Source organism: Nerophis lumbriciformis, linkage group LG12, assembly GCF_033978685.3.
Source record: "Nerophis lumbriciformis linkage group LG12, RoL_Nlum_v2.1, whole genome shotgun sequence".
In the NCBI taxonomy this organism is placed as follows: domain Eukaryota; kingdom Metazoa; phylum Chordata; class Actinopteri; order Syngnathiformes; family Syngnathidae; genus Nerophis; species Nerophis lumbriciformis.
The window spans coordinates 7598373-7626187 of record NC_084559.2 but is presented as its reverse complement, the minus strand read 5'-3'; the positions used below and the strand labels follow the sequence as shown (position 1 = coordinate 7626187).

The window sequence follows — 27815 nt, the reverse complement described above, 5'->3', positions numbered from 1 at the left end:
CTTAAGAAAGTCAATGACTTCACTATAAAAATGGGTGACTTCACTGTGCAACCTACTAATAAAAGTCTCAATCAATCAATCAAAGTCAAACTGAATGAAAATCTATTAAAACTTCAGGGTATTACAAGTATGGAAGCTTGTTATTCTATTAAACATTTGAAACCACTGTATAATTGTATATGTTCAATGTGTTGTCTTTCAAGGCCCCAAGCCTTCCAGATGGAAGCCCACCAGCCCCTCCAATCGTTAATGAGATCTACTATCTACTGGCTGATTACCACTTCAAGAACAAGGAGCAGTCCAAAGCCATGAAGTTTTATATGCATGATATCTGCGTGTTTCCAAACAGGTATGTCTTTTATCTCTTAGCAGTGATTAAGTTTAACTGATTCATTTGGTTTTTAATTGAGTTATCAAATGAATCCGTCAACCTTTGTAATCAAGATGTCTCCATTGGCAGGTTTGACTCCTGGGCAGGAATGGCTTTAGCAAGGGCCAGTCGTATTCAGGAGAAACTCAATTCCAATGAGCTAAAAAGTGACGTGCCCATATGGAAACACTCGCAGGCAGTGCTCAACTGCTTTAAGCGGGCCCTGGAGATAGACAGCTCCAACCTGTCATTGTGGATCGAATACGGAACCATATCGTATGCTTTGCACTCGTTTGCTTCACGGCAGCTAAAGCAGTGGCGTGACGAGCTCCCTTCAGAGGTGGTAAAACAGGTGAGGCAAATGCCATCTGTACAGTTTTTACAATGTCACATCACTTGGCTGAAGATGGTCTCTTAGAGAGCTGGAGCTGTCGTTATTTTAGTAATCTATCATTTAGTTTGTTCGAGCAATTGGATGAAACACACTTTATAGCCTCATTGTGCATTTTTTGAAAATAGTTAAAATAACACGTTTTCTGCTTGCCATAACCTTCATTCTTTTTTTGAATGAATGCACGTCATCAACATTGTACTTTTAACATGCATGCATTAATATAGGGAGAAAAACTGTTGATGAACACCGATCACGGCACCCACACACAGCCGCGCTCACGTGCAATTTAATTGAAGCCCTGCGTATTTACATAGTTGTCTTCAAAATGACTTATTAAGCTCTGCTGTGCCATTGTTTTCAGATGGAAGAAAGGAGAGATTCTATGTTGGAGACTGCAGCTCAGTGCTTCCAGGGGGCTTCACAATGTGAGGGAGACAGTGATGAAGAAGCATGGCTCATTCACTACATGCTGGGGAAAATAGCAGAGAAACGCAAGCAGCCACCTGTGGGATATCTGCAGCTTTACCAAAAGGTAAACCTTTGAATGAAGTATTTCTTAACAATAAGGTTGGGTATTTACAGTAAGTCAGTCACAGGGCACTGACAGGCAAACAGCCATTCTCACTCCACTGTTTCTTTTTGTTTTTTTTAAAATATGTCCAGTCCAGCCTTTCAGGCAAATCATATTGTGGATATAGATGCCCATATCTGCTGTACAGAATGGCTTTACAAAAGATGTATGTATGAATAATTGTGTGCATGTCCATATGCAAACGCCTATGTATGTGTGTTTGCGTGTACAATATATTTGTCAATGTGCGGGGGGCAAAGTACAGCCCCGGCCACCCAGAGAGCCCAACCCAAAACAGCAGGTGCGGTACCCAGAGAACAAGGGACCACTGGCCCCACACAGACAGTCTGGCCAGCGACGGCACCCCAGAACTGGGCCCACCGTGCTTTTACCCAACACAACATCCCAGTACACTTCAAAGCAGAGACAGTGACTAGTGCATCCTAAAGACCGGACACCCCACACCCACAAAAACAATCTGGTGTATGCTATCCAGTGTAATGATGAATGCACTGTTTCATATATTGGGGAAACAAAACAACCACTAAGCCGACGCATGGCACTGCATAGACGGGCAAACTCTTTAGGCCAAGAGTCAGCGTCTATGTGCACCTCAGGGAGAACCAGCACTCCTTTGAGAACAAACATGTACACATTGTGGACAGGGAGGAGGAGTGAGAGAAGCCATCCATGTCAAGGTTGAAGTACCAGTAACAAAATGTTTGTACACCATTTGACAACACTACCTTACATAAAATACAACTTTTGTTAGGGCTCCCAATTTTGATGAGTTGAACTCAAAGATCTAAAACTTGTACGATATACACAAAAGACCTATTCCTCTCAAATATTGTTCACTAATCTGTCTAAAGCTGTGTTAGTGAGCAGTTCTTTGCCAAGATAATCCATACCACATCACAGGTGTGGCATATCAAGATGCTGATTAAACAGCATGATAATTGCACAGGTGTGACTTTACCTGCCTCCAATCAAAGGCCATTCTGAAATGTGAAGTTTTGCTTTATTGGGGATCTGGGCGGTCAGAAAAGCAGTCAGTATTTGGTGTGACCATCATTTGCCTCACGCAGTGCAACACATTTCCTTTGCATAGTGTGAACAATATTTGAGAGGAATAGGTTTTTTGTGTATATAGAACACATTTTAGGTATTTGAGTTCAAATCATGAAAGATAGGAGCAAAAACAAAAGTGTTACATTGATATTTTTGTTCAGTGTATTTTTAATAATATTAATAACTACAATTCCTGTTAATCAAAAAACAAGGGAATCCGAGTGAGGTGAAAATGACTATATATAAATATAAATATATATATAATTACTTGAAACTAAGTTGGCTGACATCATGAGGGTGGTTGTTTCCTAATCCACCTCCAGAAACAAAGATTGCTGTGTCTCTCCCCTCAAGACGCTCTTCTCATTTGTGTTTCCCCAGGAGAAAACAGTCTATGGCATTAGTCATAGCTATGTTATGATCAAATTGTTGAAGGCAGGTGAACTTTTGAGATTGCAAACATGATGTCACGGCGGTTGGCTGCACATGTGGGGAGGAGGAGTAGTTGCGGGCGAACCAAGCACAGTTCATCCTTATTCCAGCACTCAATATCGCCCTCTTGTCCTGACGTTTTATCTGTTTATTTATTATGTGATGGAATTCCTTTCCAGTTTGTTGATTGTCCTCTTTTTTTCATGTGAAGGCAGCACATTTTCTGCATGAGGAGGCTGCCAGGTATCCTCGCAAAATCCATTATCACAATCCACCTGACCTGGCTATGGAAGCCCTGGAGGTAAATCGCTGGTACATAGCTGCTATTGCAGCTAGAGTTCCAGCAGGTCTGAATTATGAGCAACTTAATAGTGTTGGTATGTGAAAGCACTCCGATTTAAAGGAATTGTACACTTTACTTCTTCTAGTTGCACTTTCGTCTCAGCGCCACCACCCTAAAGCTACTGGAGGCTAATGAGCCCAATCTGGACCATGAGGCTTTGTTCAATTTGTTGGTTCAAGCAGCTTTAGGGCCGTTTGCCAGAGGGGAAGAAAAGAACATCCCCAACATACCCAGGTCAAATGAAAAGTAAGTTACAGTTTAAACCCTACATACATTACTTTAAAGCATCTTTCATTGTATAAATGAATGTTTTCTTTATGAATTCCAGGGAGAAATCTACTTCTGTGATGGATGGAGACTTTAATAGCTCTTCAATAGGCATAGGGAACGTCCTTAGCTCCTCCCTTCAATCAGTTGCCACTCCAGGTGTGACTTCCCCTCTCTACGTGGCCACGCCATTTGACCACGATTACGCCAAGCGCAAAACTCTTCGACGGCAGCAGTGGCAGCAGCAGCGGCATGAGGAACAGCAGGCTGATGGTACAGTCCAGTCCTAGACCCTGTCTCTGGGCTTGGGCCCTTTGCCCTTTATTGCACTGGGAAAGGAAGTCCACTTAGGAGTGTTCAGTTTGAAAATAACCATGTTGTGTGCCTTGGTTTGGGTTAGAATGATCCCCATACACTGGGTGATAGGAATCTGGTGAAATGGGCAATATGGCTACCGTCTGCTTAAGTACTTTGCCATACCTTAACGGGCATAGACTTGCAAAGGGCACAGAGGCCTGAATGTACGCATGTATGTGCTTGTCATGCCTGTGTTTGTCTTCTTGTTGCCTCAACCTTTTTACTTTCCTTACCAGCTTGCTTCTCCTAATATCATACCTAGAGATATCAGATCGGGCTGTTTCTTAACTGATCTGATGATTTACCAAGCCCGTACCGCTGCTTTATCCTGGTGTTTATGTGGCTAAAGATTGTAGTCACGTGAAAGATTGCTTGAAAAAGGACGTACAATAACATTTTGTGATTCCTTATTATGCCCCTGCGCACAGTCAAGAGTACATCAATTCCAGGAGGGTGCATGTCTTGCCAGAACACCGTCTAGAATTCAAGAGTGACAAGCTGCAGCGGATGTGCTAATATCCATCCTCACTAAGTCACTAATCCTCCCCTACATGGCGGCAAATAAACTACAAGTTGCGTTATCACTGCAGGACTAGAGGACGAGGAATGGCTAATCTTAATAAAGACGGAGCAAGAGGACACAAAGTCGTGCTAACCGCTAAAGCTTCAATGTAAAGTGAGCGTGCTCCATCCAAATATTGATAGTATCAATACCTAGTATGTATCAGTTTATGAGCGATACTAAGTGATTAGATCAATATGTATTCTTTTTTATTCTTCGTATTATTCTCATTTTTACTAATCCACTAACATAATCTATGATAACATTGTCAAAGTATGGCATCAGGTCTCAAGAACAAATCAGATGGGAGCCCAAAAAATTCCATCGGGATCGAGGCCATTTGCTACATTATTTCATTACTAAATGTGACATTTTTAATGTAAGTATACATTATGCCCATTAATTCTTAGATGGCATTGATCACTACAAAAATATTAGGACTGTCAAACGATTCAAATATTTAATTGCAATTTGTCCCCAGTTAAATCATAATTAATTAGGATAATTTCAAGTGGAAGTTTTTTTAATCTTTAATTAGTTTACCTCATTAAAATGTACACCCGCCATGGGAGTGGACAGTTAGTTGGATTTTTGCAATTGTTTTTTTTCTTCTTTTTTTTTTTTTTTTTTTTAAATTAAACTAGCTTTGTAAACACAAGCACAAAATGGACATAAGCAGATTTGCACACACAAAGATGCAAGACATGTTCGACCTTGGGTCTAATCCAGTCCTTAATCACGCTCTCTCTCTCTCCCATTATGAAATAAATATATATTTATATAAATTATATTTTTCATTACGTTTACCCCACTAATTCTCATCACTTGTTTTTCTGTCAGTCTGGGCTCCGACGTAGTTACACATGCGTCATTTGCATGCATATTTTTAAAGATGTGTAAAGTGGTTTGAGATAACCAGGGAACATAAAAAAAGTACAATACTTGCCGGTGCAGTCGTGTTTTGCTTTATTATGTGGACAGATAAGCAAGCCCAAATAAGCAACCACATGTTAAAAAAACAAACCCAAATTAATGCAACCCGCTACTCATAAACTTTACAAGTCGCTTGTAATGTGCAAAACTTAGCAACACTCCTTACAGCGAAAGTGAATGGAAATAACTTTGGTCTTGTGGAGAGAGCGACCGAGATAAACTTGCCATTCAATATACATTTTTATTTGTCCATTCTTGATCTATTTGTTCCTGTCACTCAACAGAAACCTACCTGAACCGGCGCCGCTGCTTTTGAACTGAGGGCCACACAGGACGCATGTTAATCACCTGATCAAAAAATTGTTTCGTTAAAGGAAACTCGGTGTATGTGTATATATATATATATATATATATATGTTTGTGTATACATATATTAGAGTAATTATACAAACAAAGTAAACAGTTATAACAAATATAACTGGCACTTAATCAATCAAGGTAAAATACACAATATGGTTATAGAAATAACATCACATTAAGAATAATGCATTAAACACACAGTTGGAAAAGGTGTTACTTAAACAGAAGCCTCAACTACCAAGTTTATTAGAATGAGTTGTTAGAGCTGTCAAGGATGGAGTTCATATCATTGGACTCAAAAATAACTCAAATTAAATTGTCATTGATCCTGAAATAAATGACATATGGACTTACCTTGAGACACACCACTTATCAGTCACTTGACCAATTGATCTGGGGTTGTTTCCTTGATTTACCTGACTCTTATTTTGTCATTTTAACAAAATAGTTGGAGTTATGGTTTGGAAAATCTTGAGTGGTTTGACCCACACCTACCAAAAACCTTAAGGAGGAACAAGACAGATACTTCTAGCCAGGCCCTTGTGTCTAACATCCAACATTTCTCACCATACAAACCTTCTTGTGAATGATTCTATGTTAGGTGTCGCAGCACTTTGTATTTTTTAAGACTTTAAGGCTCAAATTAAGTATGTTTATTAAAAAAAAAACGGCATTTATGAATTATTGCGTTTGTGTACCCCGCCTACCACCCGAATGCAGCTGAGATAGGCTCCAGCAGCCCTCGCGACCCCGAAAGGGACAAGTGGTAGAAAATGAATGAATGAGTTTATGTACAGTACATATATGTATGTTCTCACCATGCTTGGGTGCGTTTTCTTGTTCTACCTGGGCACTCTGGCTTTTTCCCACATCCCAAACAACATACTAGTTGGATATTGTAAATTGTCCATAGGTGTGCATGTGAATACTTGTTAGCCTCGTATGCTATGATTGAATCTTCACCAGTTCCGCTTCTCTTTACAGTGTAGAAGATGGCTGTATTTATATTAACTAATGTACCTGCAGTTATTGAAACATTTTCAAATTGAAATCTTATCCAATACATAGATACATTGTATCCTACTTTTAAATACATGAGTTTAAACAGACTCGACATGGAGTACTGAGGTAAAAAACGTGTACTTATGTTTATGCATCCCATGTTCCATCTTAAGCTTGAATGTCTATAAACTGCAGCCATATTGCCCATGTTGCCAGTTTTGTCCCCCCTTTGCCAGATTTTTCCTACCTCCCTACCTATCTATCTACCTTCCTATCCACCTACCTACCAACCTATCTGCCTGCCTGCTACCTCTTTTGCCTGCTTGCTGTTACCACCTGCTTTGCTACTTCTATGCATGTAGTTCTAAGAGGACGACTGGAGTCTCTTAACTTAATTCACTTCTGCGTCTGGTGCTTCACACGGTGGCTTTTTGTTACATTTTTGTGTGGGCTGAACTTGACCAAATAATCTGGGCTCCCTGCAGATGTCTTGTTCTGTGTGAATTGTGTTTTTCACACTAGTGGGACATAATTGGAAACAATATCCAATTAGTACAAAGGAGCAAAGTCAGAAACAATGTGGGTGGTCTGTTATTGGCAAAGAACTGAAATGCGGGGCTGTGCGCATGTTAGCCAATCTCTCTGCTTAAAGCTCATTCAACTGATAAGATTGTAGGGCTTGATTCAGACAATCAGTTATCAGGAAAAAGTATCTTCATCATTCTATGATGGAGTTTTCTCTCAATTGTGTGATATGCTGCTCTCCTATTGGTTGTAACATGCACCTTTTCTTACATTGGTCATTTCAAAGATATACAGTATATCCTCTTGTTTCAAGCTTCGACGAGAAAGAGGAATGGTACATGTACTGTACTAAAGATATGTTATTGTCTGAATTTGGTTCTACAAGGGGAGTGGCTTTTATTCAACGGCCCTCATTTGTCATTTGATTTTGTAAGCAACCTGTAATTTAAGTGTAATGTATAAAATGCATTCAGAGGAACAGTTCTGTTGGACATTGTTGTAAAACCAGCTCCCCATATCTTCAACAGCCTCATCAGAGTTTGACCATGATTACTGCTTGCCCAGGTCTTCAATGTGGCTGGCTTCCCTGAATGGTACTGCTCTCCAAATCCACCCAAACTCTCTCAGAGGCGATATCTTCAGTCAGAAAAGAGCTCTGTAATGAAGTGCATTCGTAACAGAGGCACCTATTTACACAAGTTTAGCTTCACACAAGACTGACAGTGTTGTAAGGTGTTTGCTGTTTACTTGTGATTGTGAGTCTTTTGAAAACTCCTGTGTGTTTCCCTCTACTCCTGATTTGGTAATCTACAGTTCTCTGCCAATGATTCTCCAGATTTCTCATAATCTAGCAGTTAAGAACTCTGACTTAGATTTGGACTCCTTTCCAAACTAATCACACCCCAGCCCATCTTTACCCAACCCTCCTCGTACAACAACATTCTTGTATTGTGATTACTGATTCTGAATTTGGACTTTAGGTCACCAGAGTCTTCAATATGTTCAGAATAGTACATGTAAACTAAAGAACCATGCATACCAACGTTTTAGGGGAAACAACAAAATCTGTATGCATTTTTCATATTTTTCCAAAGACAATCACTATTCATTGGGGAAAATGACTTGTGTTTATCGTTTTGACAGAACGCAGTCAGGACAGCGAGGTGGTCTTGCTCTCTGACTCCAACTCCACCCAGGATGTCTTCACAGATCCCACCAGCTCACAAGACAGCAGCCACATACCAGCTTCCGGAAAAGTCACGTCTTCATCATCAGAAAGCACAACGCCGGTGAAGGAAGGCGAGCCTTTGCCCGAGGACATAGGTACTACCAGGACATACATCATTGTTGCACAGTTGCTTTGCATCGATTGTATATGCTTATTTACAGGTGGCCCTCCTTTTATGACGTTTTGCTGTTACAAAGACACTCCCATACATTGTTTAAAAAGAAACTAGTTACGTGTGAGTGTACAAATATGCAACCCTTCATGTTTTCTGTGTACAGTGGGAGTCACTTTGGGGTTAATTATGTACAAAAGCAGTGAAGTTGTGTAAATGGTAAATACAAAGAGAATACAACAAATCCTTTTCAACTTATATTCAATTGAATAGACTGCAAAGACAAGATATTTCATGTTCACACTGAGAAACTTTGTTAGTTTTTGCAAATAATCATGGAGTTAGAATTTAATGGCAGCAACACATTGCAAAAAAGGCATTTTTACCATGGCCTTTCCTTTTAACAACACTCAGTAAAGGTTTGGGAACTGAGGAGACACATTTTTGAAGTGGAATTATTTCCCATTCTTGCTTGATGTACAGCTTAAGTTGTTCAACAGTCCGAGTCTCCTTTGTCGTATTTTACGCTTCATAAAAAACAAATTTTCATCACCTAGCAACATATGCTCCTTTCAGCATTAATGGTGAATATAATGAGAAATGGCTTTCGCTCTGCATAGGACTTTTTTTACTTGCATTTACAGATTTAGCGACAAACTAGTTACTGACAGTGGTTTTCTGAAGTGTTTCTGAGCCCATGTGGTGATATCCTTTACACACTGATGTCGCTTTTTGATGCAGTACCACCTGAGGGATCCAAAGTCACGGGCATCCAATGTTACGTGCAGTGATTTCTCCAGCTTCTCTGAACCTTTTGATTATATTACAGACCTTAGATGATGAAATCCCTAAATTCCTTGCATTCTCACGCATTTGGAGAATGCAAGGAGTGGTGACCCTCGCCCCATCCTTGTTTGTGAATGACTGAGCATTTCATTGAAGCTGCTTTTATACCCAATCATGGCACCCACCTGTTCCCAATTAGCCTGTTCACCTGTGGGATGTTCCAAATAAGTCTTTGATGAGCATTTCTCAACTTTCTCTGTCTTTTTTGCCAGCTTTTTTGAAACATGTTGCAAGTTCCAAAGAAGCTAATATTTCCAAAAAATACCAAAGTTTCTCTGTTTGAACGTTAAGTATCTTGTCTTTGCAGTCTATTCAATTGAATATAAGTTGAAAAGGATTTGTCGTATTCTCTTTTTATTTACCATTTACACAACGTGACAACTTCACTGCTTTTGGCTTTTGTATAAGAGCTTACTTACATTAGTCTGGGAATATAGCTTGTTCGGAACCTGAGGACCACCTGTACTCATCTTAAAGTGTGAGTGTTTTGTAGTAGTTCTTTGCTGCTTCCTACTTCAGAGTCACTTGGAGGTCATACTGCCCACCAGACAGAAGAGAATGTGGTTGAGGAAATTGTGGAAATGCTGATGGTGACACTGCCTGAGACTTCAACTCCCAAAGTGTCTGTGGATTCCTGCCTTCCTGCCGTACCGCTCCCAGCCACCCCGCCAAAAGTAGCCACCTCTCAACAGGCTGCTTTTCAAACCCCAGCCAGCGACGGCAAAAAGAAGCCAGAGCCCCCCGCTGAGGTGGTGGAGGTACCAAAGGCCCTGCCTACAGAACGTGCTGATCAGAGACTAATGCTGGTGGAAATGTGCATCCGTGCTCTTTTCCTCTGTCTCGGGCGCTTCCCTCAACACTATAAAAGTCTCTACCGCCTGGCTTTCTTTTACACCAACAGCAAGACCCACCAGGTCAGTCTACCCCTGTTATTTCCACTATCAACTAACAACATGCTGCCTCTGTGTACATAAGCAGTGCATTCAGCCCTGGACAACATTGAATGTGACATTTACACCAGGTTATGCTTACTATTTACTGTGGCATTATGTTCAGTATTTATTGCAGTGTTCCCCCCCCACACGAGTTGCTGAAACAGGCTGCATGAGCTCTGAGGCTCTGTGGGTAGAGGTATGCGTGGGTGTTAAACCATGCTTTCTCAGCCAGTTTGGCACAGGGAGGTTGTGTTGCACTTTACTGTGGTGGCATCCTTCTGTCAGCACTCCTAATGCAAGCTAAAACTATGGAAACTCCCTGTTCCTTTAAATGTTATAACATTTTGCCATATGCATTCATAGCTTTTAGCTATTAAAGATAGCTTACGCTTTGATCATTTCAGATGACAATTTTCACATGTGAGTATGTTTTAACTGTGCCAATATATTGTCAGAGGTCATTTTGAAATGTAATCATGTATGATTTTTACTTCTTTTTTTTAACCACAGAACCTGCGGTGGGCCCGTGATGTGTTGCTAGGAAGCAGTGTCCCATGGCAACAACAGAAGCACATGCCTGCACAAGGACTCTTCTGTGAAAGAAACAAGACAAACCTGTTCAATGTATGTTCAGTTCACGTTGTCTTTTTATCAGGTTCATTTCTAAACACAAATGCTGCTATTTGTTTTTTGTTGATAACAGCTAATAAGAATGCATGATCTTCACAATAATCATCACTTTTGGTTGACACAGTCAGAAAGGGATTTGTTTAAACACAATGGGTCTTATGTTTGTTTGTTCTTATAATCAACACAGGATTTGCCAATATACCTGTGGCCAGGGGCTTGTCCAATATGACGTCTTCATATAATTAGCATAATCGTCTGTGACACAAACATTGTCTTTAAAAAAAAAGCCATTGCGCATACATTTAAAAGCAAATGTTATTAGTACCGTATTTTCCGCACCATAAGGCGCCCTGGGTTATAAGCCGCGCCTTCAATGAACGGCATATTTCAAAACTTTGTCTACCTATAAGCCGCCCCGTGTTATAAGCCGCATCTAACTGCGCTAAAGGAATGTCAAAAAAACAGTCAAATAGGTCAGTCAAACTTTAATAATATATTAAAAACCAGCGTGATGTGGGCGCGCATGGAGTCGTATATCAACATGGACGGAGCTGCGTGAAAAAAGCCACCCGGCCTCTTCGCGTAAACTTAAACTTACCTTAACCACTCGCTCATCTTTTCTTCATCCATCCCTTCGAGTTAGCTTTTATGATGACGCCGGCTGGAAAGGTCTCTTTTGGCAAGGTCTTCCTTTTGAATATCACCATGGGTGGAAGTTTCTGGCCATTAGCATGGCAAGCTAGAACCACAGTGAAGGATGACTTCTCATTCCCTGTGGTGCGAATATTCACCGTACGTGCTCCCGTTGTATCCACAGTGCGGTTCACAGGAATATCAAAAGTCAGTGGAACCTCGTCCATGTTGATAATGTTCTCTGGCCGGATCTTTTTTTCAGCTATCTTGTTTTTACAATATGCACGGAAAGTAGCCAGCTTTTCTTGAAAGTCTTTAGGCAGTTGCTGTGAAATAGTAGTCCGTGTGCGGATGGAGAGATTGCGTCTTTTCATGAACCGGATCCCTGTCGCTTAGTAGGAGCCATTTTGTGGTCTTTACAGATGTAAACACACAAAGGAAATGAAACGTAATATTCGCGCGCTTCTTCTTCTTCTACGCGGGCGGGTGGTTGCTTACAGTAGAAGAAGAAGCGCTTCCTGTTCTATGGGGGCGGGTGCTTACCTTGGCGTAGAAGAAGAAGCACTTCCTCTTCAATGGGGAAAAAAGATGGCGGCTGTTTACCGTAGTTGCGAGACCGAAACTTTATGAAAATGAATCTTAATATTAATCCATATATAAAGCGCACCGGGTTATAAGGCGCACTGTCAGCTTTTGAGAAAGTTTGTGGTTTTTAGGTGCGCCTTATAGTGCGGAAAATACGGTAATTAGTATTAACATATATTTTTTTCTTATTATATTGTTTTGCTAAATGTTTCAATCATTGTAACACCAGTGGAGGCTGCTGGTGTTTCAAGTAGGGGAAGCTCTCTAAACACGAATACAGATCAAATATATAATTAGAAGATTGGAAAATTCTCCTTATGAAACTTAAAAAATGCTCTGGCAGTGGTTTATACTTCAAGCTCACGAAATTGTCCATTTTGCTGTCAATCAAAAAGAGATTCAGTCTCCAACAGCTGATCCAATCAACTTGCGGAAGCCCGGCGTCCAGGCCAGCTGAGGCCGAGCCCACTTCTCATTCAATTCCAGAGCGGGCGGCGTCTGTGGGCGGGACAAAGCCCAGCATTTATTCAGGCTGCAGTGGTACAACACACTCTATAATTCACGCTACCACAACTAATGAGAAGAAAGTTGCATCAGCTGTCACAAAAATATTCTGAACAAAAGTTGATTGCATTCTAGCACATATCTAGTTCATTAAATGTAAACACTAAAGTACATACAGTCATTTACCACTTTGGTATGTATTTTAGGTGAACAGCCTCTGCTATGTTAGAACAAGGCGGGTAAGGGAAGTTGGCAAGTAACATCCGTAATTTCAAGATAGGGATTGGCTTTCAGGGCTGGGGTGCGACGCGGGGCTCGGTGCGTACCACAGTTGGAGGAGCCGCCGCCGAAGCCACGGTGCGGCCTCGGTCTTCTCCCCATGTCCTTTTAAAATATGCACATTGCACATTTTGTGGATTGCTCTGTGCGGTTACTCAGTATCTCGGATATATTGAAGTACTAGCAGAGTGGAAAAACATTGACATCTTTGTATCCATTAAACCATATCCAATTGTATTTACAATCTGCAAAGTATGTAAAAAAAATACCATCTAAAATGTCACAAATTGCCACAAATTCAGTCAGCCATTTTGAATATTCCGTTCCGAGCGCCTTCGATCATTTCCGTAGATTTGACGTCACTGGAGTAACACTCTGACCGTGTTATTATATCAGTCATACTGGAAATACAAACACATTTGAAAGAGAAGTGGTATTTATCATTCACAAGAACACATGCTTGGCTTTTTTATGCATTTGAAATGGTAAAGAAATAGCTAACAATTGAATCAACAGATCCTCTGTTGCGCTCAGTATACTCTCTCTAATAACATCCACACACCACCAACAATCATCAATTTATAAGTCATTATACTCTCTCTAATAACATCCACACACTACCAACAATCATCAATTTATAAGTCATTATACTCTCTCTAATAACATCCACACACCACCAACAATCATCAATTTGTAAGTCATTATACTCTCTCTAATAACATCCACACACCGCCAACAATCATCAATTTACGTGAAAATGAACCAAATATGAGTGATATTGTTATTATAAACTATTTTAGCGGCACATTGATAGCAGTGAGCTAATGCTAGCTTACACTGCTGTTGTTGACAAACTGAGCGGATGGCTGCTTTTGCTTTGTCTCAAACTTGCTAAAATTAAATTCTCGATCATAATTCATGCATCTGTCACCTGCTAGTAGACAAATATGGCTGGTCCACTTTCACATCCTTGAAGTGGCGGAAAAGACACAAAAAACGCTTGTTGCAGCAACTTTTTTTTTAACCCTTCGTGAGTGTTGTGTATGAATCTTCATCTAAACGGAATTATGTGAGCGTCCCCTCGGTCGACACCCCAGTGAGAGTGGAAATATTACAGTAAGTGTTTGGTTCATTAAGGTTTAATATAGTTGCTGCGGACGCTAGTGTCACAATAAAGTTGCATCCGGGTAGCAGGCGGCTTTCTAAAACTTATTGCTCATCCTCTTTGTGTTCAGGCTCAAAAATGTAAGGTTCTGGATCAAATTTTTTATCAAAGTAATCGTTGTTGGCTCTCACAAAGTCTGCTTGATTAGCATTGTTGTTGATGGGGAAGAGATCTTTGGTTCCTAACGCAATGTTACGCGATCACGCGACTGGCTTCCTCTTTGGCTCTCAAAATGGCTCGGTAATCTCCGCAAGATTCATACTATTTTGATGATATCTGTTTATTGGCAAACTTTGGAAGTCTTTTAGTGTCATAAATCAGATATATATGATAATAGCTTCAATATAGAGGCAAATTGTATTTCTACTCTACTGGTACTTTAAAGCTTGTTCACTTCGCAGACGTGCTGCCTCCGCTCCAGACATTCGCGTGTGTCTTAGTTCCATCCATCCATCCATCTTCTTCCGCTTATCCGAGGTCGGGTCGCGGGGGCAGCAGCCTAAGCAGGGAAGCCCAGACTTCCCTCTCCCCAGCCACTTGGTCCAGCTCCTCCCGGGGGATCCCGAGGCGTTCCCAGGCCAGCCGGGAGACATAGTCTTCCCAGCGTGTCCTGGGTCTTACCCGTGGCTTCCTACCGGTCGGACGTGCCCTAAACACCTCCCTCAGGTGGCATCCTGACCAGATGCCCGAACCACCTCATCTGGCTCCTCTCCATGTGGAGGAGCAGCAGCTTTACTTTGAGCTCCCCCCGGATGACAGAGCTTCTCACCCTATGTCTAAGGGAGAGCCCCGCCACCCGGCGGAGGAAACTCATTTGGGCCGCTTGTACCCGTGATCTTGTCCTTTCGGTCATAACCCAAAGCTCATGACCATAGGTGAGGATGGGAACGTAGATCGACCGGTAAATTGAGAGTTTTGCTTTCCGGCTCAGCTCCTTCTTCACCACAACGGATTGATACAGCGTCCGCATTACTGAAGACGCCGCACCGATCCGCCTGTCGATCTCACAATCCACTCTTCCCTCACTCGTGAACAAGACTCCGAGGTACTTGAACTCCTCCACTTGGGGCAAGATCTCCTCCCCAACCCGGAGATGGCAGTCCACCCTTTTCCGGGCGAGAACCATGGACTCGGACTTGGAGGTGCTGATTCTCATCCCAGTCGCTTCACACTCGGCTGCGAAACGATCCAGCGAAAGCTGAAGATCCTGGCCAGATGAAGCCATCAGGACCACATCATCTGCAAAAAGCAGAGACCTAATCCTGCAGCCACCAAACCGGATCCCCTCAACGCCTTGACTGCGCCTAGAAATTCTGTCCATAAAAGTTCAGAACAGAATGGGTGACAAAGGGCAGCCTTGGCGGAGTCCAACCCTCACTGGAAACATGTCCGACTTACTGCCGGCAATGCGGACCAAGCTCTGACACTGATCATACAGGAGCAAACCGCCACAATCAGACAGTCCGAAACCCCATACTCTCTGTTCTTAGTTCTGTCATCACAAAATCTTGACTTTTCAGTGCATTACTAGTCAATATTGCATAAATAATAAGCTATATATATATAATAATACAATCTTTTATTTTTTTTGTTTTCATGTAAAAGTCCCTCATTTTTAAGGTGTGGCGGCTTTTATTCTGCCGCGGCTCTGTGCCACGATTAATTATTACTTGTAATTAATTGTAGGGAAAACCCTGCTACATGAAGAGAACAAAATATTAAAAACATCTCAATATGATGCAGGACATTTCTACAACACTGCAAACTACATTCATGCTTTAATGAATGCTTCCCAGACATTGTCAATCAAATGTGATCTTTATTACCTCTGCCAAGCTTGCAATACTGTAGTGAGTTGTTCATTTATATCAGAGTTGTTTTTTGGTTTGCTAGGTAATCCTTTTGCTTTTACACTAAACTACACTATTGTAAGGGCCACAACTTAAAACATAGATGCATGTACAAATTGCATCATTTATTTTCAGTTTTTGCATCAGTTCAGTAGGGAAGTGACACTCCAGATGGATCTGTGGTGAAGTAAATCCCACTAACCTCAACAGCTATTTACATTCCCTACATTGGGGTAATTATTTCTAGCTCAATTCAGCAATCCATATCATTCAGAGTGAAGAGGACATATCAGTGATTGTTTGGCCTTGGTGAAAACTTCCCTCTACTGAACACTTTTTCACAGCTCTTGTTTTGGATCGCATTAGATTGTGCGGGTGTTTCTAATGCCGCATCCACTGAATGTACCATAACTCCATGTCTGCAGTTAAGACAGAATCTCAAGCGGCAAGCTTGTGAAGCTCGGATGTCTGTTCTCGCGTTTGTCCCTAATGATCTGCCACTGTGTTTGCTATGAGTGGAGGATTGGCATACCATTAGGTTTACCTTATTTACACCAGTGGCTCACATAATTCAATTGGCTGCTCAAATATCAGGCCGGAAAACGGATCACTCACAGCTTTAAAAATGGAATTGCACAGTAGGAGATTGGAGAATGGCTTGTGTTGGTGTCCTGTGGATGTATTACTGTCAGCTTTTGTCATCTCTTCTTCTACCTTTTCCGTGTGTTTGAAGAACATACGCTTGGAGTTGAACTGCACCTGCTTGCTTCTTTTTTCAGAGAACAGACTCCAGCTAAGTCTCAATCTGATTTCCATCGGTTGTCACTTCGTTTTTCTGCAGTGTACATGGATGGTCGCCAGCTTTTTTGTGTGCGCCGTGGAACCCAGTTCCCAGTTTCTAAGAGTTTCTGGGCCATATTAGAGCTGGAGCTCTGCAGTGAGCGGACTCCCAGAGGCTTTTTTTACAGAGCCCCTTCTGGAAGCAAACCTTGCATCCTGGTATACCAACTGTCAAAGCTTTAGTGTTCCTTTGAAAGCAAGCATGACCATGAGACAACCTTTCTTAAATGATTGCAAGTAAGTTTCTCCCCTGAATATGCAAGATTTTGGTTTTCTGACTGTCAGAAGGGATGTCAGATCCGTGCAAATGTAAGAGTTGAAGAATAAAAACTACTTCTGAGCACTGTCCTTTTGCCTTGTTGTAACGACTGTCAAAAGTGTGGAGCTGCTAATTTCTCTTAAGCCTGTGTCGGCTGACTGGTCTACTGACATATGGGTTGTACTTGTATAGCGCTTTTCTACCTTCAAGGTACTCAAAGCGCTTTGACACTACTTCCACATTTACCCATTCACACACACATTCACACACTGATGGATATTGACAAGTCCTTTATTGTCTGTGTTTTATAAATACAGTGTTTGTGTTGAAGTTATCTCTTTAGTGACAGAAACACAAAGGTAATTTACAACTTTCCAAAGCTAACACAGTGCAAAATGTATGACATTTTGAAGTCAAGGTGACATGACTAGAGCAATCCCAATTTAGGTCATGGTGCCCTACTTTTCTCACTTGCCATTGCTGAGCTGCATTAATGGGGCTCTGTATGAACTAACCTATTTGCTTCTGTTGGTTTAGTATGGATGCATGTGTGGAGTGGTTTTAAGAAACATGCATTTTGTAAAATCAAAACAGCACTTGCACAATAGCTAATGTCTTCCCCTACAGTGTCTTTGGGATTTTTTTTAACCCATTTATTCAGCACATTATACCATTTGTGAGGTCAGAGGTCATTGATTGTCTAGTTCATGCTTTAGGTGGGGGTTGAAGTCGGGGCTGTCAAGCTTTTCCATAACAGTTGAATTCAAGCCTGCCTCTGGACTTCGCTTTGTGCACCGTAACACAGTTGTTCTGGCAGAAAAAGGGTCTTACCTAAACTATTCCTTCAAAGATGGAAACAGATTAGTCCATATTGTCTTGGTAGACTGAAGAATGAAGTGTCTAGACTCTAGTCCAATGCCTAATTGATGTATAATTCTTATATGGTAGACATTTTTATAGTGTAGTGTAGTTCAATACTATTGAACTGGTGGACTGGGGGCCAAATCCGGCTCAGATTACATTATTCTGGCCACCTAGCTCAGTTCAAAACTTAAGAGACACATTTTTGCAGCAAATTGCTAAAATACAAAAGTTCTCCTCTTGGACCACTGTAAACACATTTGAACCTTGCTAGCAAATATAGAACACTGGAGTCCAAACTTGTGATTTACATAACTAAGGTGTTCCTCAAGTCCCTCCCTTAACTCCTCTCCTTTTTGGCAGTTACACATTTTTTTTTCATAATGTGATTTATGTAACGATGGTTTTGCTGTAGCTTGTTTACTTTAAATGCAGTCGGTAGAAATTAGGTCAACGTCTTTAGTTATACTAGTGGTGTTCCTCAAGGTTCCGTTTTAGGTCCTCCCTTTTTTATCATTTGGGCTATTCAACTGGTGACCCTCGAGTTTAGTTAAAAAATGTTTTTGAGAGACTCACATTTTTGCAGCAGATTCTTAAAAATGCTAGGATACTGTCTGTGAGATGGATCTTAGGTTGCTGCTACATTAAGACGGCTAAGGTTATACAGGGTATAACCCACCTGACCTTATCCCTGGCCACACACACACAATGCCATCGTTTAAGCTTTGGTTCAAGACCCCCTAGCAGACGTGCATATATTACGTCATAGTCACCAATGACCTGGAAGTGTATCCTTACCAGGCATATAAACATTGAAGAGATGTAAGCAATTTCAATGTAGCCTATTGCCACATTTCTTTTAACAGTAAACCTTGCTTTCCTCACCATCAGCAGCTGTTAGACTAGCCCTATGGTAGTGAATCCCACCTGAGACATCATAAATGAATCAAATCTTTAATGGACATGTGAAAGTGAACAATGTGATAAAGAACCTTTTACAACAATCAATCTAGGGATCTAGATATCTGGTCAGGGCACTCCTCACTCTTTTGCCTTCACCTTCATTGTCCATTCTTGCAATCTTGCTGTGCTTGGAGGCTGGAATTGGCGGTCGTACTCGCCGGCCGCAACCACTGACTGTTCGTTAAGCTTCACTGTAGTTATGGAGTACAAAACAAGCGTACACAATGAATGGTAGGTCATTCTTGGTAATGTCCATGGGTCGTCGCAGTGAACCAAAGCGTGCCTTCAGTCGTCCAAACACACACTCAATGACCATACGGGCCTTGCACAGAGAATACTCAAAGTATTGTTGTTGTGGGTTGACTCCACCGTTGGGGTATTCTTTCATGAGATATGGCATCGGGGGATAAACTGGGTCACCCAAAAGAAAAACAGGGACCGCACCTTCGTCTTCCAGTAGTTGTGTGGGACATGAGGGGATGGTTCCATCTTTCAGCTGTGCGCTAATGGCGGAGATGCGGCCATAATGCACGCTGCCTGGCCATTTCACAGTCATATCCATAAAGCAATACTTGTAGGCACACACCGCCTGTACGTTGTAAGAGGACTTGCCCTTTCTGTTGATGAAATCTGTCGAATTACACGGCATCTTGTTGACCTCGATATGGGTGCAGTCAATTGCACCCAAACACTTTGGCATACCATGGGCCTGATGGAAATTTTCCACAAGATCTTGAACTTCTGCCTCTGTTTTTGGTGACTTTATCTACTCTGGACCTAGACGTTGAGTACCCCTATGCATATGGACGTTGTTAAAGTCCCGCCACGTCATTAACCCCTGCCGTTTGCCAGCAGTGACGTAAGGCAAATGCAACAAATGTTTGTTTACATTTAAGATGCCGTCCCACACGATGTTTGGCTTTGCTTGTGCTCTTCTTATTTTCTTCTTATTTTCTTTCACCCATCTTTATTAAGAAGAAGACCAAATACTTTTTTGGCGAAATATGCAAGTGCTGGCGCAGCAGCTTGCGGTATGTAAAATGATGTATTTGTTTTTGAAGCCAATATTTACGTGCAGTAACAAAGTTTTGAAGTCTGACTAAATGGAAATCATTAATTACACTTATTACTTAGATTTGTACGCTTCTCTGGGTTTCTGAACTGCCATATTTCTCCTTGTAATCGATAGTGTAGGAAGGGTCTGCGAGCTCACTTTGCTTCGAGGGAGGTACTTTGCCCTTCCCCCCCCTACCTGACGGATAAATTAATCGCCTCTTGATTGACATGAACGCGCAAAACCAAGGAGGGAGGAGGGGTATTCGAATTGAGCCTTAGACTACCGTATTTTCCGCACCATAAGGCGCCCTGGGTTAAAAGCCGCGCCTTCAATGAACGGCATATTTCAAAACTTTGTCCACTTATAAGCCGCCCGGTGTTGTAAGCCGCATCTAACTGCGCTAAAGGAATGTCAAAAAAACAGTCAGATAGGTCAGTCAAACTTTAATAATATATTAAAAACCAGCGTTCTAACAACTCTGTTCACTCCCAAAATGTACGCAAATGTGCAATCACAAACATACGTATATCAACATGGACAGAGCTGCGTGAAAAAAGCCACCCGGCCTCTTCGCGTAAACTTAAACTTACCTTAACCACTCGCTCATCTTTTCTTCATCCATCCCTTCGAGTTAGCTTTTATGATGACGCCGGCTGGAAAGGTCTCTTTTGGCAAGGTCTTCCTTTTGAATATCACCATGGGTGGAAGTTTCTGGCCATTAGCATGGCAAGCTAGAACCACAGTGAAGGATGACTTCTCATTCCCTGTGGTGCGAATATTCACCGTACGTGCTCCCGTTGTATCCATTGCGGTTCACAGGAATATCAGTTGCTGTGAAATAGTACCGGTAATCCGTGTGCGGATGGAGAGATTGCGTCTTTTCATGAACCGGATCCCTGACGCTTAGTAGGAGCCATTTTGTGGTCTTTACAGATGTAAACACACAAAGGAAATGAAACGTACGGTGATATCCGCGCGCTTTTTCTTCTTCTACGCGGGCGGGTGGTTGCTTACAGTAGAAGAAGAAGCGCTTCCTGTTCTATGGGGGCGGGTGCTTACCTTGGCGGTTGCTTGCGTAGAAGAAGAAGCGCTTCCTGTTCTACCGGGAAAAAAGATGGCGGCTGTTTACCGAAGTTGCGAGATCGAAACTTTATGAAAATGAATCGTAATATTAATCCATATATAAAGCGCACCGGGTTAAAAGCCGCACTGTCAGCTTTTGAGTAAATTTGTGGTTTTTAGGTGAGGCTAATAGTGCGGAAAATACGGTAGTATTTTTTGCAGAAGGTCCTTCAAAACAGTTGAGCGTTCATATAACAAAATAAAAAGACCAAATTTAAATGTCTACCGTAGAGGACACTGGTTGTCCGGGATATATTTCTGTAAATGTGGCCCACAAAACAATGAAGTTGAATATCCCAGGTGTGGATAGTTGCTCACAATGTGGTTGTATCATTGAAGTGTCAGGCGTCTGCTCATGATATCATAGTAGTTCCTCCTATCTTACATGTTGTTCCACCCACATGCATATTTACACTTTATCCTCGGTTGCAAACACAAATGTGGATCTAATATAATTTCCCTAGAGCTGATTTTGGATTGTGAGCGCTTCATTTAAACAGTCCTCCTAATGGGAGCCTATTGTAGAATTTTGCAATGCTCTTCCAGGGAGTCTGTTACTTCCCTCTGTTTGATGTATGACTTTTTTTGATGTAGGTGGAGCTCCACTCAGGAGAAGATTTTTTTTCATAGGGGAGGGGAATTGGTTGGTGAAAAGATATTGCCAATGTTTTGGTTTGCTTGTTGGAGGGTTAGCCCTGGGATTCCGCTGCCTCTCATTGCTCTTTTTGGTTGAGCGTGACCTTTTTCAGCACTTTTTTTTCCTTTTCCACTCACGCAACAGGAAACAGGATAAACAAGGCTACATGTGTGTGTATTATATTTATGGTGGAGTTAAAGCCAGTGTTGAAAGACAAGAAAGGAAGAAGGTGAGGGCTCGTAGCTGAAGTTTGATTCTTGTTTCTTTGTGCTGTGTTGCCCGCAGTTAACTGGAAGGTTGTTTATACCAACCAGCTCTTTGCCTTTCTTGGTGTGCCAGCTTTGCAGTCGCTCTCAGTAGCACTCACTTCCTTTTTCAGCCAGTTTATGTTCTTGTGTTTTTTTTCCTGTTGCTCTGTCTTCAGCACGATCACGCTCTACTCCTCCCCTCCCCTCGGCTGCTGTTGCCTCCACACGTCTCCTCCCTGTGTTTCCTCATTACTCGCTCACTCCTCTGTCTGTGTGTGGGTGTGCATTAACAGGCGGGACTTTCTCCTGCTTGCCTGCGATTGGTCGGCGTAGACATAGAAGGGTTGGCTGTACACTGTGTATAGTGCAAGAGAAAGCACGGATGGAGGAGGGGGGCAAAGAACTCCAGCAGGCTGGGGTCAGGGGGGAGTAGAGATGGAGTGCGTGGGTGTTTTTGTTTTGAGATGGCAGCGTCGGAAAGCAGGAGAGGAACCAGTCAGCTTGTCTGTCCTGAGCTCATAGGCCCTGACTCCAATGCTCAGTCTCCCTTTGCCAAGGCAGCAGCTATCAATATCTTTTCCTTCTTCTGCTCCTGTTGTGCTGAGCTCCCCGCTTTTCCTCCTGTGCAGCCCACCCTTTGCTCTTTGAGCTTCAGCCTCTTTCAGGGTGGCGACGCTGCTAGGGAGGCTGGTGCTGCTTCCGCCAGCAAGATCTTTCCCAAAAAAATATACTAGCGCAGTAAACAAGGAGTAGCCTTCTTTGGTGATGGTAAGTCACTTTCTGTCTTCTACTCAGACTTTTGAAAAAAACAAGTCTTAAGTTGTTCATTTTGTAAGACAAATGAATCGATGTTTATCAATTCAGAGCAAATACCTGGAATAGTTGATTCTAGATCTCATCTTGATCACTACAGATTACCATTAAGCTGCCAATTTGATATTATTGACAGGTAGCTGCCATGATTTTCCTTCTCAAGTTGCACGTAACTGGTTCGCAAATTGCTGATGTTGTGATTGCTTAACTGCAGCAATGGCTGCTGGTTGCTAATTGCCACATGGCCAATCATATTTTCCTTTTGTTGTACAAATGAAAAAAGCCTGTGCGTTTATAAAAACACGTTGAAGCGTGCGTGTATCCAGTAAGATTTGACCAGTAAGTTTGTGTAGTATTGGTACTTGTAGGATATACTTTATCTTCCTTTCCTTTTCCAATTTCAAAAAGTGTTTTTAGTCAGATTATTGCATGGTATATTGACCATAATGAAGCAGTCCCCCCACTGGCACTGGTCATATTTTCTCACCAAAAAAAAAGATGCTTAAAATAATTTCGGTTAAAGTCTTATAAAGCTGCTTTAGCTGTTGTGCTGCATAATAATCTGCATAAAGCCACAGCTTTGCGTTCCCAAAACAGATTTGATGATGGTTTGGTGGTTCTCTAAACAACTCTCCTCCATTAGAGATGGTGTTCCAAGTTGTCTTACTTATCCTGCCTGTGCTGATCTGAGCAGAGACATTTTCACAATGAGCATCATTCTACTTCATTCAGTGCCATACATAGGTGCTCACCTTTACCAAACTTTGTTCAAATGATAAGAGATGCACCAAGGAGTGTGTAGAACAACACAAGAACCATTCAATTCCCACCTTCCTTAGTGCTGATTTAGATGGTTTGAAATACGGTGTGCATTTTTGGTGGTAGCTTTGTCACACGGGAAGTCTGTATTTAGATATGTATTATTATTTGATGGGTTCCCTTTGCCACACTTTTATACTTTATTGCCTTCCAGAATCCTGGAAAATGTCATGTGACCATCTGGAGCCGTATGTTCAGAGGACCACCGAGCTCCCAATTGCCTCACTAGCTGATAGAACCATTTCATTTGTTTTGCTCCCTTCTGAGAAGATCCTCTTTGTTTTGTCTTGTGCACATTTCCTCCTGCCAGAAGCTACGCTCTTGACTATAGCCTAGACCGCCATCTGGACTCGCATTGGTAACTTTGGAGTTTAGAAGTTGGCCCGTTTTTACCTGTCGAGCAGACATGTGCTTTCTAAAAAGGTGGATTTGTTCATCAAACAACACTTTATCAAGCCTTCTGCCATTGTTTGTTGGTGGCAGTCTGCGGCTCAGTTGCCCTGCTTGGCCACAACAGAGCACTAATGAGCCTTCCTATCATGTGTGCCCAGAGAGAACGTTTCCTCATCCCTCCCTCCCTGCCTCCTTCATGCCCAGGCACTCTGCAAGATCTCCCCTGCAGCCTTTCCATTCCTCATTAGTTCTTCCTTGAATGACATTTCACTTTCTGGTCTGTTGTTTTCTTTACACACTATACTCAGGGCATTGAATCCATCACTCACAAGTGAACTGTTTGGAATGTCATACTTATCACATACTTTGTATCCTGCACCATTCTCAATGAATAGAGTTGTCCTATCTAAGTCTGTGAACATGAACTGAGATGAGTGGCAAAAACAATCCAAACTGTCCAGTTGAAATCCTTTCAATGCTCGGAGAATACAATGATCTGGGTGAATGAGAATATTCACAGGCATCTTACACACTATACCTTGCAAAATCTAGTGGGTTTCTTACATCTTGTACAGCCAACAATTGTATATAGAATGTGCACTTGAAATTCCACCAAAAGACGCAGTTTATTATAAACCGCTATTACTGTTTGTAGCACTGTCACAAGTTAATGCTACTTATTTTTTCATCTCCTCTCAACCCAAAGGGCATCTGGCGAATTCCAGTAGATGAGATTGATCGACCAGGAAGTTTTGCATCTCATATGAACCGATCCATTGTCCTCTTGCTAGAGGTGCTCTCAAAGCTTAAAGATCACGACACCTTGCTGAAAGTCTCGTTCATGCTGCAGAGAACCCCTGATCAGGGAAAGTAAGGAGCGACGTCCTGTCACACTGATGTGTTATAGACTTGTATTTGTTCTTTGACATCTCTCTTTGTGCTCCCCCTCTTCTCTCCTCCTTTCTCCCATCAAGGAAATATTTACGTGATGTTGATCGCCAGGTTTTGGCAAAGAGAGCATTTTTCCTGAATGTAAAAGTCCTGGAGGACAATCTAAACAGTCTCACTGGGGTAAGAAAGCATCATTTACTGTATACAGGAGGTCCTCTCTTTACCAACGACTTCCATTCCTACGACGCGTTTGAATCGATAGTGCAAGTTGCAACATATACCTAATAATACGTTTGCACCACAGCAATTAGTTGTAGTGTTACCTACTCTGTCATGAACACATTATACAGTATGTTTGTCGTAACCACGAAACACAGTATGGAGGACCTCCTGTACACTGAAAAGCACACCCTATTCTTACTGTTAATGACTGCTTATGTTCTCCTTGAAGGTGCAGCTTTCCAAAGCAGCTACCGCCTCCATGGGGGAAATGACCACTACGGCCGTGTCTAACAGGCCAAGTTATGAGGACAGCAAACAAGCGTTGCCTAAAACGGCAGGGCTTACAGAAGTCTCTTGTACCATTAACACAGGGCCCAAGGACACCACCCAAGCACAAATCACTTCACCCGCAGTATCTACAGATAAAGGTAGCAAGGTAGAGAATCTGCTGGGCAAAGTGGAGCTTCCTGGGAGTGAGGGGCACAGAACAAGGCAAGAGGAACCAATGGATTTGGAATCAGGCCATTGGAGGAGGCCATCTACAGCCACAGATACTCAGGGCAGAAAAACCGAGGTATATACCTGTCTGGGCTTAATGGATTCCCAGCATAAAACGCCTGACATTAGCCGGACATCAGAGCTGTCCCTGGAGGAGCTAAGTATTAGTTCTCGGCAGCAGCAGCTCCAATCCGCGGCAGCCAAGGTCACTATAGCAGCCGGCGGAACTGATCAGGGTTTACTACGAAGACCTAACAGAAAAAGGAAACTTTTAGAGGACGTGGAGTCGGGAAAAACCCTACTGCTTGACGCTTACAGGGTGTGGCAACAAGGCCAGAAAGTCATGACGTACGATCTGGGCCGCATTGAAAAGATCATGTCAGAGACGTACATGCTCATAAAACAGGTAAGTCTCCTTCAAACCTGCCACACAAGATGTAAACACTCATTAGTATTATTCTGTCTGCTTTTACTAAGTCATGCATCCTCTTATTAATGAAATTACTCTTCTCAAAAAATTTTATACGGAATTTGTCATGGAGCCTTTAAAGAACTGGGAGTTTCCTTCATTCACTTTTCAAACCGGAAATTGCAGTCCCAAGTTTTGGTTGGTAGTAGCTCTCATATCTAGGTACAGTTTAATTGGTGTTTTTGACCAAAACATGTTGCTAAACCACCTTCAGTGCTGACTATTAGCTGTCGCTACAGAACATCACGTTATTGAGCTGCAGATCAATAGAAGCTGTCATGTTATTGCCACAGTGCTGGAGAGTCAAAGAGAGGAAGAGGCCAGCTATCACTCTCATTCTTGCTCAGTCACTCCCTCACACATTCACTTCTAGGAGAGTTGACAGACTTACTTGAAACCATGTTGCTGTTAGCTTTAATTAGTCTTGATTAAATATGATATTACTTGCACAAACTGGTCAGGCTCCAGGGCTTTTTGCCTTTTTCATATTGTTGTCCCTCAACCACTATAATCCCTCCTATTTTGTTGGTGGCTGTGCATATTTGTAATAGTTGTCCTTATTTGGCTCCCCTAAAGTACACATGTGTTCTTGGATCAGAGTAAAGCATTTCTTAGCCTGCTCTTGCCTCATATTTTAAAAGCCACCTTTTTACAATAATGTCAAGTAAGGTTGCGTGATAAAGACAATATACGATGTAAATGTTGCTGATGATGGAGCTTTTAATACTATGGTTATATTGTGATAATGCATGTTGTGGACACATTCAAGCCGTGTCCTGCAAATTTAAATGTGAGGAGCAAACAAAGTCGTCAACCATTCTCGCTAGTACAGTTTCTAAATCCTTAATCCTCGCCTCAATGGCGGCAAATATTATTTCTAGCGCTCTTGGATGTAAACAGAGCTGCGCGGATCAATACAAATATCAACTGTAATGATAACGAGTTCAGTGTCACTGACAATATAGTATCAACTAGGGACGGCGTGGCGCAGTGGAAGAATGGCCGTGCGCGACCCGAGGGTCCCCGGTTCAATCCCCACCTAGTACCAACCTCGTCATGTCCGTTGTGTCCTGAGCAAGACACTTCACCCTTGCTCCTGATGGGTGCTGGTTAGCGCCTTGCATGGCAGCTCCCTCCATCAGTGTGTGAATGTGTGTGTGAATGGGTAAATGTGGAAGTAGTGTCAAAGCGCTTTGAGTACCTTGAAGGTAGAAAAGCGCTATACAAGTACAACCCATTTATCATTTATCATTTAACTGTATACTGACACTGTTATTTTTTTTTATTTTTTTTTGTTTTGTTTACAAACTTAGGAAATAAGAGCCAATAGTAGTTTTTGCTTTTGTTTACTTATTTGGCACTATTGACTTAATATACTTTTTGTATTTAGTAAAAGGGTAAACGGAAATGATTTAATAATAATATTAATTGATATTGGTACACTGCCATCTTGTGTTTTTTTTACGGATTTTGTGATCAAAAGACTCTGGAAATTTTTTTGTATGATTATTGGTATGACTGATGCTGAGCCTGTATCCACTTGGCATTCGATTAATACCCAAATTTGTAATATCGGGCAAAACTAGGGATTGGAATTGTTAAGATTTTTACAATTCCAATTCCATTTTCAAATCTGCTTAATGATTCAATTCTTTATCGATTCCCATTTGGATAAAAGGCTGGCAAACAAGTTGATTAGCGTTAACATTGTTTAGTTTAAAAGAAACATTTATTTACAAACTCAACAGTGAGGTCTTAAGAGGACCACA

General features: G+C 41.9%; 1 protein-coding gene across 5 annotated transcripts in view; it reads left to right on the top strand.

Annotated features, from left to right (window-relative positions):
- The window catches only part of cabin1 (calcineurin binding protein 1), an 82281-nt gene that overhangs the window by 18254 nt on the left and 36212 nt on the right, over window positions 1-27815 (top strand). For 3 of the 5 annotated variants that reach the window (XM_072914286.1, XM_072914285.1, XM_061985838.2), the window contains exons 22-34: window positions 204-349; window positions 461-722; window positions 1126-1296; window positions 3050-3139; window positions 3267-3427; window positions 3510-3721; window positions 7715-7780; window positions 8331-8510; window positions 9893-10287; window positions 10819-10932; window positions 24673-24836; window positions 24941-25037; window positions 25309-25983. In XM_072914286.1, the coding sequence (XP_072770387.1) occupies window positions 204-349; window positions 461-722; window positions 1126-1296; window positions 3050-3139; window positions 3267-3427; window positions 3510-3721; window positions 7715-7780; window positions 8331-8510; window positions 9893-10287; window positions 10819-10932; window positions 24673-24836; window positions 24941-25037; window positions 25309-25983 (2733 nt within the window). The remainder of the gene's footprint in view (window positions 1-203; window positions 350-460; window positions 723-1125; window positions 1297-3049; window positions 3140-3266; window positions 3428-3509; window positions 3722-7714; window positions 7781-8330; window positions 8511-9892; window positions 10288-10818; window positions 10933-24672; window positions 24837-24940; window positions 25038-25308; window positions 25984-27815) is intronic. The other 2 variants (XM_072914287.1, XM_061985839.2) reach the window with 2 other exon arrangements.